Source organism: Ostrinia furnacalis, unplaced genomic scaffold (assembly GCF_004193835.3).
Source record: "Ostrinia furnacalis isolate ACB-3 unplaced genomic scaffold, ASM419383v2 OfSCF2870, whole genome shotgun sequence".
Taxonomy (NCBI): Eukaryota; Metazoa; Arthropoda; class Insecta; order Lepidoptera; family Crambidae; genus Ostrinia; species Ostrinia furnacalis.
This window is the reverse complement of record NW_021133109.1, coordinates 520,767-535,760: the sequence shown is the minus strand read 5'-3', so window position 1 is coordinate 535,760 and position 14,994 is coordinate 520,767. Positions and strand designations below refer to the sequence as shown.

At 38.2% G+C, this 14,994-nt stretch overlaps 1 protein-coding gene across 1 annotated transcript in view; it reads left to right on the top strand.

Moving 5' to 3' along the window:
- Kdm3 (Lysine demethylase 3) overlaps positions 1 to 14,994 on the top strand; it is a 146,952-nt gene that overhangs the window by 79,821 nt on the left and 52,137 nt on the right. The window contains exon 8 of the mRNA XM_028310029.1: positions 11,613 to 11,654. Within this exon, the coding sequence (XP_028165830.1) occupies positions 11,613 to 11,654 (42 nt within the window). The remainder of the gene's footprint in view (positions 1 to 11,612; positions 11,655 to 14,994) is intronic.

Below are 14,994 nucleotides of genomic sequence, written 5' to 3'. Positions count from 1 at the left end.
CTACGTAAGTAGAACATAATTAATGTAGTAAATTCTCGATGTGCGGGCGAATTGGATGAACTGTACCGAAGGTTATCTCTGTTATTGCGATGCCCGCTTGTTGTGCCAATGCGCATTCCGTGACAAGCGAAATCCATTTATTATTAGAGCCGTATGATAACGATAAACCAACGAGGTCAGACGAGAGCGCGCAAAAAATAGAAACGCTACTTTACTGCGCGTGACTAAAGAGTCAATGCAGGCAAGATGGCGTGCGCGCCCGTCTCTGTCTAGCCAGTACAGGCTGTTACATTCGTCTCTCTCACCCAGATTCGGTTGCCGTTATTTTTTTACCAACTCTACCTACCTAGGTTTTTTGTCTACTTTTTTGTCATTGAATTTCACGAATTACGTGATGGCAGCGAGAGCTCAGCGCCAACTTTGCGTCTGGCTGGCTTTGTCTTTTTGTAGTATTTTTAGGTTACGTAAATAATCTCAAAACGATTTGCAAATTTGGGTAATAAAGTTTGACACCAGGGTTTTTAAATCCCACACAAAAGAAGAAGGAACAGATTTAGCATTAATTATTATTGCCCTATACTGACATGTGGTGTTCTTAACGTCCGAATTTGTATTTAACGGATGGCCCTAAACAGGAACCCGGAGTCGTTAACAACATTTGCATGCAAGGCTAAACAGTAACCGCCGCCGCGATGCGTGCTCGAAGTGACAAGATAAAGACTCTTTGCATAATGTATGTACATATGTAGGACCTCTTTGCGATGCTACAGAGAGTTATGTAACTTGCTCACCTTTTTGGGCTCGCATCGCATCTGAATCCATAATTTCAGTTGGCACATTTTAATGGCGTGAAGAGAAAATTATTTCCAAAGAAGTCAGGGATTTTTTAACAGACATGTGATAAGGAGCAGGCAAAGATAAAGAAGAACACGATAAATATGTTAAAAACAATTTAAGCGATAAAGTGTAGGACGAGTAAGATCATTTAAATGTTATAATAACACTGTATTGTAGTGAGTCACGCATGGTATGGCGGCGTGATGGCCGTCAAGGAAATGATTGTCACGAAAAACGTTAGTAAGCTAGTAGTGTTACTCTATAAGTTAATATTATTACTGTATGGTTTCTTTTATCTTTATCCAATGCTATTAATGGCATTTGAAATCAACAAACAACAAAATAAAGTTGTAGAGATTTTTCCTTGTGTTTGCATTTTATTCAGCCCAGAGTAGGCCATTATCTAATTCTCTCACTTACTACGTGAAAATTTGAGAATTTAACAAGCTAACAATAGAAATTCTAAGAATACTTGGACATGTTTTTACCTGGTTTGTAACTCTTTCTTTGATTACGTGAATTGGTATTACGTGGGAGTCTGAATCAGAAATACGGTTGCTTATTCGATTGTTAGATTTGTTTTTATGCTTTATATTATTGTGTTCTGTCATTTGACTGTGTTCTTCGTTGGCGTCTCGTACATCTATCACATCAGGTCGAGCGGCGCTTTGATTGGACATTGACTGTAATGCAAGTGTCTGATTCATGTGCCGATCAGCGAAAAGGGTGCGGCGACCAATCAATACCCGTCGGGATAGAGGAATGTTGCACAAACAAAAAACCACGTGGTGAACACGAATTGTTCCGCTCCGTTTATCTCTGCGCGTTGTTGCCAGGCGGACGCGCCGACACGTGATGTTTTCCGAACGAACCCACTCCAAGATGGCCGCCAATGCCGCCATTCGCTTTCCCACGTCGCGTACCACCATTCTGCACGCTTCATTCTGGTTTCTTTTCTATTGTGCATCGCAGTTGGCAATTGCATTTTTGCGCTGAATTCATTTGGAAGATCGCATATTTGATAGCTTTGTTATTTTTAGTGTAGCAATCATTTTGGTATGTTCTGAATTAACTACCAAATGCGTGTCTACGAAATTATTTGATCCCAAATTAGAGATTTTTTGTTGGTGTATATTTTTATAAGCTCCTTGGAGGCGTTAACTTATGAGTGGCACGTCGGGTCGGAGCCATTAGCTAACATGTGTTAACACCGCGGCCGCACGGCAGATGTGGGTAACGAGACTTATGAGCCAATCATGTCCAGACGACATATGTTTTCTACAAGTGTTAATGATTCATTAGCATTGTTTACTTAACCATTTTTACCGTATGATAAATCTAATTTCATATTCTCTTCGCTCATTAAGTTTATTTTTTTCAGCTTGCTATGCAGGTACGTAGTAATTTCGCGTACGTCGCATTTCAAGTTTTATTACCTAAGCAAGCATTGTTACGGACCATGAGTATGGGGTTATTCACATTGTTTTTGCCTCGAGCGCTATGATGTCATTCCCAAACTTAAATCATTAGATAAAGAACTTTAAAACTTAACTCTTGTTACGCATAATATGAATATTGAATAGTTTTTATAAATAAGGCCATTGCCTCCGATAAGAGGATCATGACGTAAAATTAGAGGACGATGAAGACCGGACATTACGAAAATAGTCCACTAGTTCCAGTGCTATCGGGCATTCGGGCAACGAAGTATTACAGCAGACGACTGGTTGTGTTGTCTGTCAACTAAATAAGCTATAACGAGGCGGACACAAAGGTTACACGAACGCAATAAAAACTCAATCACGAGGAGTAACGCTTCTGCCCATTGTATTCGTTTTATTGAATAATGACTTGTTGTAACACATTTAGATACAATAGACTACCTACTCAGATTTCACTTCCACTCAATATGAATTAAACATCAGATTCTTGACAAAGAGTTTAATTGTTAGCGTGGTAAATTTTAAATACGAGGTTAATGGTGCGGAACGTTTCATGAACATTTGAAGTGTGCAGAATTAGATGCTCGTTAGATGTGTGTCACGGCTGCCGCGTCTGTATGTGGCGTTCAGGTAATACATATTCAAGAGGCGCAGGACTTTACTCATAGTCGCTCGCCATTGGCCCGCAAAACTAACTGAATACTAAGCGAGCGTTCCTGCAAGATCTGCATTGAAATTATCCTCGAATTTAGTTTCCTGTGCAGAATTACAAGTCCACGACAGGAAATCGAAGCGATATAAATTACTGTAGAGCTTGTTATTGCTATTTTTATTCATGACGTTATCCTGCTGGGGATTACGGCTACCAAAACATTTCTTATCGCAAACACGCCGACGGAAAATGTTTCACCGAGCAGTCATATCGTGTGTGCATTACATTTATACGCGTATCTGCGGGTTTATCTTGACCCACTTGCCGCAGATAACATATCATTCCGTTATAAGTGTGATGTATTAGTTGTGCAATTTTGCTATCATTTAGTGGCTGATAGATAAATATCGTCGTTGTTATTTCAAGTTCATAAAATAAAACCTTTATTGCCACTTGTTTATTGTTTGTAAAGCTATTGTGTTATCGTTTTCTAGATGCTCGCTGGTTAATTAACCTTGCCGTGTGTCATTTTTGCACTTGCATGACTTTTCGCAGGTTTTGTAATTAAGAGCTGATTAATATTCGAGTTACTGTTAAGTTATTCGCTTATATCGAATTGCGTGATCGGTAATTAGGTATATGAAATTGATTGACTGTGAAGGTCTTGAACCTTTTTTAATAGGAATGGTTGCAATTAATAAACGTATTTCTTGTTCAGAAGCGAGATATGCGAGCCCGGTCAAGGTGACCCCGCTTGCGAGCGGTCACATCGTAACGGCAGCACCATTCAATGTAAATAGGGGGCCAACCTTCACGAACAGGCGACACGAGTCACAAATCCGATGAAATTACTGTAATGCACCCTTTTATCTTTCAAACGACATGCGATTATCGTAACACAATGAAGGAGTTGCTAGTAACTATTATCTATTATGTGATATTCTACATAACGTGGAAGCTAAGTTGTTTTCTAATTATATTGTTTATTGTATTTATTATAAGTCTTTAAAGTTCATTGGCGCACATCCATGAAGTAAAATTAAAGTGGCGGATAAAGATCTTTATATCCGAAATGACCAAGTCCTTCGTTTGATCCGCGTGCAGCGACCTTTCTTTTTGAATAAATGAAAGAGGAACTCGTTCTGCGCTGTGCACGGTCCGCCATTTTGCAATATAAATAGCAAGATGGCGTCGGGCCGTTGGTTGGCGAAAGTACTCGGTAATTATAAAGCGGCGCAGAGCGCGGGATCCATAGCAGCCTGGTGCACGCAATGCTTAGCTTGATTTATATCGCACTCTTGTTTCCACTGGGGCGATTGTTCTCCGTTTAATGCGCGCGCTCCTCCATTGTTCGGGCGGCCATGGGAACATGAGCCACTTAGTTATGACCTCCCGCCTCCGACAGGTACGGAATTCAATTTTGTACGCAGTTCAAGTTCACGTTGGATTGTTTCGCCGAACGCACCGCTCCGCGAGTGTGACACAAACAATTAGCACTCGCCTCGCCTGTTTCTAAAACACAATGTAAATATTAAATTTGTTTAAATTACAAATTGAATTTATTCTGCCAAGTAGGTAGTATTCAAATTTTCATTGTTTCCTTGATGTTAGCTCGAGACTGAATTTTTGGCTTTTGTCTTGAAACGTTTTGAATAAACAGACGTGAAAATTGAATTTGTAACGCTGGCCATGTTTAATGCATAGAATTTCTAATGCAGCACTGACGTAAATCGTTCATTATTCATCCAAGAATATAATGTAAATATTGAATTGTTTAAAGATTCCTCTGCCTTGATCCGTTTCTATTCCATTGATTTAACGTATATTTTAAATCGATAACAAAACGATGTTTTGAAACGGTATGTCATTTTCTGTTATATCTTCCTACATAAGTGCTAAACACGAGTAAGTAATGTTGTCACATTATACATTCGAAGTTTAATTACATTTTTGAGGATATAACGCGATGAGAAGTGCTCTACATTTTGTGTTAATCCTTTACGTTCAGTCTCCGATTACGTTCAAACGTAATACGTAGTAATAGACTGGGGAATTAAGAGAATTACACATAGGAATACCCATGTTTTCAAGCAAACTTGGCGAGCTCGCCGAGTTGGACCGAAATACATATTTAATGCCCTATTTCCGCTGTCGGGCGCTCACCCGCTAACCTGAACTGTTGGCATCCATTAGAAAGTCCATTAATTCTTAATTCGCCAATGATCCACTATCGCAAACATACGCATAATATCCGCAGTCGCAGTATATTACAAAAATTTACAGTTTCCGTCCGTAATTACCTATGCAAAAGTATTTAATTTCGCAGTTTACGGTCGCTCTACCGATTAGAAAGCTGGAAACAAAATCTTATCAACAAAACATTTATCTCTTAATTAATACTTAAAGTTACAACAGTCGAGTCACGTAAAAGGAAAAAATAATACATATTATCTACTATGTAATGTAGGTATGATAATTAACTTTTAATGATTCGGTGTCAGTAAAGAAATATCTTTTAAAACTTGTTTTGCCTTTCGACAATCAATATTTTTTCGAGTTTGTTATGCAGCGTTGTTTGCTGTTAAAAATAGAAAACAACAATGCGGACTTTTCAATACGATTGTATTGGGTTCAATAAAAAGTTAAAATAAAATTCTTTGTAGCGACACACGCCAGCGCAGAGTGTACATCACTATTTGCAATGTACAGTGACCTCGTTCCGAACATTTTTATTCATCCCACGACGCAACCGTCTTTTAAAAGTGTTTTTATTCGAATACTAAGTGGAAACGATGTTTTTTATTACCTTTGTACCTATCGTTAGAATCCGAAAGTGCAAACCTTGTAAAATCTCGACTCTACCTCAGCGGAATCGATTAGCTCTTGCTCGGGTTTTTGTATGAGAACTAAAAGGCTAGTACTTTATGCATAACTAACTATTCGTTTCGCTTGCAGACATCTCCTTTGCTGTCTAGCCGTCCGTGAAGGTTTAAATACTTCCAGGAAGTAAAAAAAAACAAAAAAATTCTTGGATTCTCAATTTTATTTAACTTTATACGACTGACTGACTTCTTTCGTTGACATTAAACTGATGTTTTCTGATTCTGGTATAGCATAAAGCAACAAGACTTACATTAAGTCTATATTATGTTTTATAGGTGCCTCTTAGACTAAATCACTTTAAGACGGTGCCTTGGGGGCCGCAAAATGTGTACATGTTTACTCAGGTGTTAATAAAGCACGATATTAACCATGTTACTCAGGGCACAGCTTTCAGAGAATTTGCTGTATCGACTAACTAAAGTAAAGAAATAAACCTTGTGGGAGAATCTACATATTGTGTATTTTCATATAAAAGATATGGAACACTTTTTTAGAAATTTCTTGATTCATAATAACTGGCGATTATTCATAATTTTCACATGTATCACATTTACCGTAACAAATACACTCGTATCTAAATTATCGTAGGGAATATTATCAGATATGAAATTAATAAAATCATGCGATATAATCTCATGTTATTACCAGTGAGATAATAATAAAATATGGCGTTATCTACTCGAAGATTACTGAGAACTTTTCGAGATATATTGATATGATTTTCCGTTCATAGATATAATAAGTATTTGTCATTGTAAGCATGACATTGTTAGACATAAAAAGACGATAGAAATAACTGCGACTTACATTACAAACAAGGAAAGAGAGTACCTAGCAATTTAGTCAATATTTTCGTTGAAACGATTTTCGGCATTCGAGATAAAGATCTAAGTGTTAATGTGGCATGCCAACGCATTGTTTATTAACCGGCACATCTGAGCCGCATGCCAACTCGCTCGACCTCATTCCCGACACTGGCTCTGCATAAAATCTCATATCAGGTTTATGAAAACATATCTATTTTTAGACAGGCGCAGACCGCTCCAACTTATTATCTGTTTATTTTAGGTACACCGCGTTTGCCAAGTGGCCGTTTTTAATTTACGAGCGTGCCAGAGGTGTATGTTCAATAGAACGCAAACAGCGACCCTTGCGCGATTGACTCCTCCGAACACAATGGGAAATATTTATCGGCGCATATCTCCATCGAATACCGGTTACGTGCGCTCTTGTAACATGAGATTTTCAACATATGCGACCGATTTCGTGGAGCGTGTATCACGCTTAATTGTACGTGTAAATTGAATGGTCTCGGCGCGACCGGTCGCCGCACAGTGTTGCCACGGCCGGACAAAAACCAAATTTTGGAAACTGACCGTAAACGAAAATTGATTAACTATTATTCAAACTGAATATGTGTGTCGTGAAAATGTAAAATATTGAGGATAGATTGCTAACAGAAATGAGAATATGACTGGTCAAAGTAGGGCGTCCGATAACAAGGTTTCCTTGGAACAAAAATATTGCTTTATTCATTTAGGCACTGTTTTGTCAATTGACAATATTTACACGATTAAAAATATGGGTTCTAGAGTTCAAGGTACTGTCTTTTAGAAAATGTATTTGTGTTTATAGAACTTAAGCCTATTTATTTAATAAAAATTAACAAAATCAGTGATTGAAAACGACCTTAAAAATTATACTCACAAGGCTGAAAGTACATACTTTCCATTACTTTCCGTAACGAAATATTGATAGAAATTATCCTCAGATATTATATTTTCATGTTGTAAAAACAAATTTTGCTACGACATACTACCCGCGCTGTTTTTAGCGATTTTCGAAACTAAGAATTTTTCCGAGGCGCTGTTTGAGAATTGGATCAAGTTCCTGTAATCAAGCGGTCAATTACACATGGTAACATACTTAACGTCATTACAAAGGTGCACCAAGAAATACATTTGGATGATATAAGCCTATCGAGCTATGGAAAGCCACAAACCCTAATCATTAAGCTGAAGTTAGATGATATTTTGCATTAATTTTTGTTCCAAGTTTGTACTAAAATATGTACCAATTTCAAAACTAAAAAATGTATTTTTCTATTAGATATAGTTATATTCTATACAAATCTGACAAAAGGTAGTAAGTTCAGATCGAAAATAATTTTGTCCGTTACCTACTATGAACCGGCAACACTGTGCGCCGGTTGCCCGACCGGTTGGACGACATCCGTTAACTAGCTGATATACCAGTCTCGTTCTTGTACTCGTACTTATCTCAATTAGAAAGCTAAGAGAGTTTGACAATACTGGCGTTTTGATCGATGAAAACTAAATAGCTCTACACAGGCACTCTCCAATAGTCTCAATAAATTTTCTCTCAGACACCTCCTTCCATCGTGGAAGCAATCACTCACTATACCTAACCAGATAAGACAGTATTAGTATTTAATGTTGTATTTTAAACAGATATTGTAAAGAAATGGAAAACAAGACGGATAAGATATCCGTTATCGGGTTTTGCAATCTCATTTTAAATTTTACCTNTTTTACTTCAGTCGTTTCAATGAACCAATCAATGAATTGATATCTAATTAATTGAATACAATAATAAATTTATGTACGCTTGCGGTCGATTGCAATGCTCATAAATATGTAAGAATGCAACTGAAATTGAATTCTAAATAAATTCAACGTTATCCGTTTCCATGTAAGAGCATTGCAAACGGAGGCTGCTCATATAAGGTCTAAAGCGTCTGTATTTGGCGACTGACGTATTTACAATTAATTGGAGAGGAGAACGGGCCGGTGCCGGTGGTACATAACATAGGTATATCGGGCATCGTACCCAGCGAGTCCCCATTTCTCACGGACCAGTTGCGCGGACTGGTCCGGCCGCATGCCGCGCAGGAAAGGAGCTATGCCACTTAAAAGGAAAACGGCATGCGTTTTTGTCGTTTGCCCACGAGGGCAGGAACGAGTATGGCTGGTCATTAGTCTGTCCAGTCAACGGTCGCGGCATTAGGGCGCGGGCGCAGCAAACAAATGTTTCCGCACCATAAGACGTCACGCTTGTGCATCCACAATGTGTACGCTCGATGCAAATTGACCATTTCCTTATTCAGTAATAGTCGATTCATTAGAAACTTATGCCGCTCCATTCAATGACGGAGTTATTAAAATTCCATTTACGTTCTTTGTAAAGCATCAACAGTCGAGCCTGCCGTCGTCGTGGTTTCTGCGCAGTTTGAACTGCATTATTATTAAGATGGTCGTGCAACTCGTGGTTGTAATGGTAAGAATGAATAAATTTAACAAAATGACAATGATTAAGAGTGCTATGAAAATTCTAGTTAGCGGTAACGGTACAGCCTGCGTCTGCGGCGGTAATTACGCGGTTTAATTATACAGTTGCGAGGCTGTTTGAGGAAATGCCTTCCATAATTCCCGCAGCCAAGTACACGATAGTTATCGTCTAAAACAGGTTCGCTGATTGGATCCAACTGGTAATATTGATTTGATACGCCCGTTCCCTTGGGCAATCGCCTACAATTTGTCGGACCGAATGATAAATTTGCAACGTTGAGCAGTTATGATAAATTCATTTTAATCTATCCACCTTTGGTCGACCACCTGTGTCTACAGGTTCTGATGGCACAACTGGATGGAAACTTGATGTTATGAATTATCTGTACGACAGCTGTAACTTAATACATTGTGGTAAAAAATAAATAAAGATAATTTATACGTTTTCGGATCTTATAATTGGTAGGTACTTATTGGCTCACGTTGCCGTGTGGTGACGGCAGAGTAGAATACATTTGTCACCAACCCCTACTCTTCCCGCGGGTGTCGTAAGAGGCGACTTAGGGACTACACATCAAACAGAGAACGGGTAGCAGCGCTCTCTGACAAACATCAATCTTTTAAACTGCGATCTCCAACCCGCCTGCCAAGCGTGGGGATTATGGCAAAACCCTCCACTATAGTGGAGGAGGCTCATAGTCCAGTAGTGGACTGTAAAGGGCTGTTGATGATGACTTATTGGCTCATTGAAAAGGGTACATTAATGACAATTATCAGACTTTAAAATAAGTTTTGGAATAAACAAAGTAATTAAAACCTACATATACATAGATCAAAGTGCAATTACCTACAGTTAATTTGCACAATAATATCTGGAGGTTACCTCAATAACAAGCGTCTATTACACTTTAGCATAACTCGTAATTGCGCACGTAAACAGCATACTTCACAATCAGCAGGTGATTGTCGCATAAAGATAGCAACTGCATGCCATTAAGCAAATACGTTTTTTTCTATTGCATAACTTAAACAGGTTCTGGTACATAAAATGCCAGGCGAGTCGTGCGAGCATTTAACCACAGCTGTTTCGCAGTTTACACCCACATTACAATGATGGATATCGGTTTTTGATGGATTGATTGCCAGACTCGCGACGTCCACCTTCTGCTTATGGTCAGCGTTTATGATCAATGAAAAAACGACAACACTTCGAGGTTGATTTTATTAAGCCAATAAGGCGAAGTGACATACATTATATGGGCATATGATAATGCGCGCAAAAATGGTGGAGAATAAGTGTTGTAATTAAATTATCGACCGCTCGCTATGGTCGTGGATATTAAATAGTTTTATTAATTATGTATTAATATATAATACATACGAATGGACAACGTGCTACGTAATTTTATAGACTAGTTTTTACTACAGAATAAATGCTGATTAAATGCCAGATCTCTCGTAAAATGACCATAATAATTGGTGCATTTTACGACTTGGGACTGGACCACACACGAGCAGAACGAAGTAGGGATAGCCAAGCGAAATGGAATACAAATACATTAACTTATGAGGTCCGGGCGCATATAACTTCAGGTTAGTGAACTGCCAGGTGCGCCAGTGGGCAAGGCGGGAGCATGCGGGCAGAAACGCGAGATATGTGCCCACCTGCCGTAGCCATGCCCATTCCAGGCTTTACCCACAACAGCCGGCCTGCTAAGACATTTTTTCCCTAAGAAGACAACAATAAATCTGCTACAACCTTGAATAAACGAAATAAGCCTAAAAAGTCCAACGTGAAACATATGTTGTCAAGGACCCGAGATATTTTCGTCAGTATACTAATTACAAAGTCACGTTTTAGAATACACATGATCTTATCTAACTAGACAGAGTTAGGTGCTTACATAAACCATCAGAGAACGCTTTTTTGTGAATACATCCGTCGAAAAAAAGGTTGTTTATTTCACATACCTCTTACTCGACAAAACAGGTTACGATAACCAGTTCGTGTCTGCTATTCTTGACAGCTTCATAAATATTCAGCGGATAAATATTTGACCTTTGGATCGAAGTAAAGGTTTCCATTTTAGTTGGGCCGTTTATTTTGTGACTAAAATATTTTGATTGCCGTCATCATAACCTTCGCGAATTTTTTTATAAATGTTATTGTGATCATTCTAAAAATAATGTCTTGTCATGTTCTTTACAAATATGTTTATTAGCATTTAATTAACTAGTTAACACAAAAACATTATTTTATTGATTCACAAAATGAGCATACCGTATTAAGTATGTTTTTGTGATGTTTTTAACAAGAACGTGAATATTATTGTTAGATTACTCAAAAATACACTTAAATAAAAACTTTTTATCCTATGTCTGCACAATATTTGAATAACTTGAAAATGCGCATACATTTTAATAAAAAAATTGTTGGACCCCATTTTATTTTGAATGATTTATCTGAAAATGTTTCTCTTTTTGTTGCAGGCTCGTCCCCTGAGAGTGAATCCGGCGACATTAACAAAAAAGGTAAATTGTTTACACGTTTCACTGCAGTCTTTATTCATTTATGTATCTAGGGGATGTTTCATATTGATCGAACTGATGTCGATTGTAAAACCAAATCGCCGAGTGCCGTCACAGCTAACGCAACTAATGTTTTTAAAGATGCACCTAAAGTGTGTGCTACACTTGATTTGTCATATTATTTTCTTGAAACTGTTCGCCACAAAAAATATGAAGATACTTTTTTGTCTGCAATTTTGTTTCTCTCTAAACAAAAACGCATCGTAAATGATTGTTATCAAACTTTAATCTTTTGATAGATCTCGAGCTCTTAAGTTGAGCTGATACATTCATAATGTACTTATTAATAGGTTCGGCATCGGCTTACATGCAGCAGGATAATTTATGTAAGGTATAACTACAAGTCGGTATTATGATAATAAATTGCCGTCAGCATCAAAGCCTTTATGTATAGCGTCATAAACGTGTTTGTGTGATCGAGATCGCTGATTTCACATTCAAATGATATCTTTGTTTGTCCAAACTCATCTGCGTATGGATGGGCCACTTATGCGCACCCGTCGGTTTGAGCAGAGGCCACTGCGGACGACAAATACATTTGTTATTATTATTTCAAAATTTAAAATTCAATCCAGTATCCGAGTAACGGGGTCATGTCGTTTTCGATAGATGGTTCTACATAATTCTTTATTCGGGCTACTGTTTCAGGTATGTAAATCAATCTTATTATGTACTGTGCAACGGTACATGTCTAATCGTTATTTATGTTATTCCTGTATAATGGAATCCGAGTCTTTGTGAGCAGTACCTATAGCCGGGAATGGGTTAAAACAACACGCTCCTTCCCCCGGTCGTTAAAGGCCGCCACACACGAGGTGTCAGTGCCACCCTCGCTGTGGTATAGCTTTATTTTCTTTTCCCCATGTTCGCCGCACCTTTACAAACTCCAACATAATAAAGTACACAATGTTATTCGAAATCGAGCGTTAACTTTTGTTTGTTCTGCTTCAAAGCCGACCTTTGTACTTGAAATCTCATTACTCTCTTTATTTATAGTATCAGCTTTATTAATGCTTTGTTTATTCAATGTTGTTAATATAATTGGAAGTAAAAAACTTACCGTTGGCCTTTTAAAAGATTGCGATTTAAATTACTTCTCATTAAAGAAACAGGATTAACTTGATTTCTGATATGTTTTTAAAATGCCATTTACGAGTCTATCGAATCGACGATATCGTTTCCACGAATCCGTTTTAATGCTTATTGATATCTGCTATAAATAACAAGAAAAAACGAATGCCGGTCCAGTAATAAGCTCCGCGTGCGTCATCTCGAATCTCATGTAGATAATTAAATGAATATTCGTGGCACGAATTGCTCCGAAAACATTTTAAAAGTCGGAGAACCGGTCTCTCGATATTTGTCCATGTTTAGCTCACGATTACCGGCTGTTATGGCCCGTACTATACGGACCTGTATTTATAAACACCTGCTTTATATGCGTGAGTGATCGCGTCCGACGGATATGATTAATCCAGTATCCAGTACAAGAATTTTATTGCTTCGGCCGATATGATAGGGCGATTATTTATAATGATGACGCAGCCGACTGTGATGGCGAAATGTGGTAATTATCGGCCATAGATAGTGACGACCATCGTCGCCGCGGTACGCCCGAGGGAAAGGGTAATTGACGTTAATTGCCCGGGGCAATGATGCAGGCAAATAATGGTTCTGATCACCTAGAGATACTCTACTTCCTGAGTGGCTTGTTTTGACGTCTCGAGTGATTCTCAGCTTTCTATTTCAACATTGACACTGACGGGCGTTAATAGAACTAGCGGGCACAAAAAAACTGTTGAACAATACTGCAGCCCGCGGAGGTCAGGCGAGCTAGACCGCTGTCCGCACCTCGCACCAGAAAGTCGCGGTGAAAGTATTTGCCCGTCTAATTCGCCGGGTTGAATTATTAACCGCGTTTCATAACACGACTCGTAACGAAACCGGTTCTTGTAGACACGATAATCTTTTCAACATTACGATGAAACTGAGCCGAGAATAATAATAAAGTTAATATATGTGAGATTTGTAGGGCACGGTCCATTGTTGTCGGCGACCGTTGGGACGAGGGTCCCGGGAGGCTATTAGGGCTTTGAATGTATTCGGGCCACCTCGCCCTTTGAAAACTTATTGCTGTCCTCTGTTACCTGTTTTGACTGATGTCGGCTACAATAGCTCGCGAGAAAATATTGAGAGACTGAAGCTATTAAACAAATGGCCAATTATTTAACTAAGGTTATGGTTACTTTACGTTGAACATATCTTTTAGTTTATTTAGACGGCTGTCTTCTATTGTATTTCCGAGGCAATTATTATTAAAAACTGACATAAATATAATTCAACAATTGCTTTGTAAATAACTTGGTGTTTTAATGAGTAATGTAATGAGCGTTCGGTTCGATGTGAATGCAGCTTGGACATTACTTTAGCTGCGTTTTGCAATGGGTGCATTAATGAGCCCGCATCTTAAGGGTCATCGCCCTGCTGTTAGTTAGATACGCAACACTTCGATTAACAGCTCAATTTATTAACCTTTCTACATTATAAAATATATATACTCTATCGCATTGGGGTAACCTGTAATGTTAGAGCTAAGATTTTTATTAAATAAATAAATAAATAAAAAATAAATAAATAAATAAATATTTCACCTACATTTATGAAACTATTTCGCAACATTTCACGAGTAGTACCTAGACAATTATAAAATACACTATTGTTACTTTATGCTTACAATTTCATAGAACAAATACCGTTGTGAATTTCATTATCCTCAATAATTATACAAGTGTCGTTGATAATTCTGTCCATAGGCACGTTTGTCTGCACCAATATGTGAACATATGGCGGTGTGTTTACTTAAATTAATGTAAATTAAATTGGCCCGCATGTCATTCTTGTTAAAGCGCGCCAGCGTGCAGCGTTCCTTTATGGCGTGGCAGCTAATGCCCGAGTTTCACATACATCGGCCCCGGCAACCGGCAACCGGTTGTGGTCATAACATGCAATTTTGCACGCACGACTTTCTATCCTTCGCTTCGATCGAGTCTGCTGTCTTTGGATACGATAACAACATCCACTTCATTACTGTTCCGCTCCATATATTCGATGTTACTATAAAATAATATCAAAACATTTTTATAAAACTGTGCCACAAACATGTGAACAAAATGCTCCACCAGTAACCTCGTTTGTCATTTAACTTCGTTACAGTTGCGTTTAATAATAATTTGATGACGTCAACCTTTAAATTGAAAATATGAACATCTGTTTTATTGTGAAG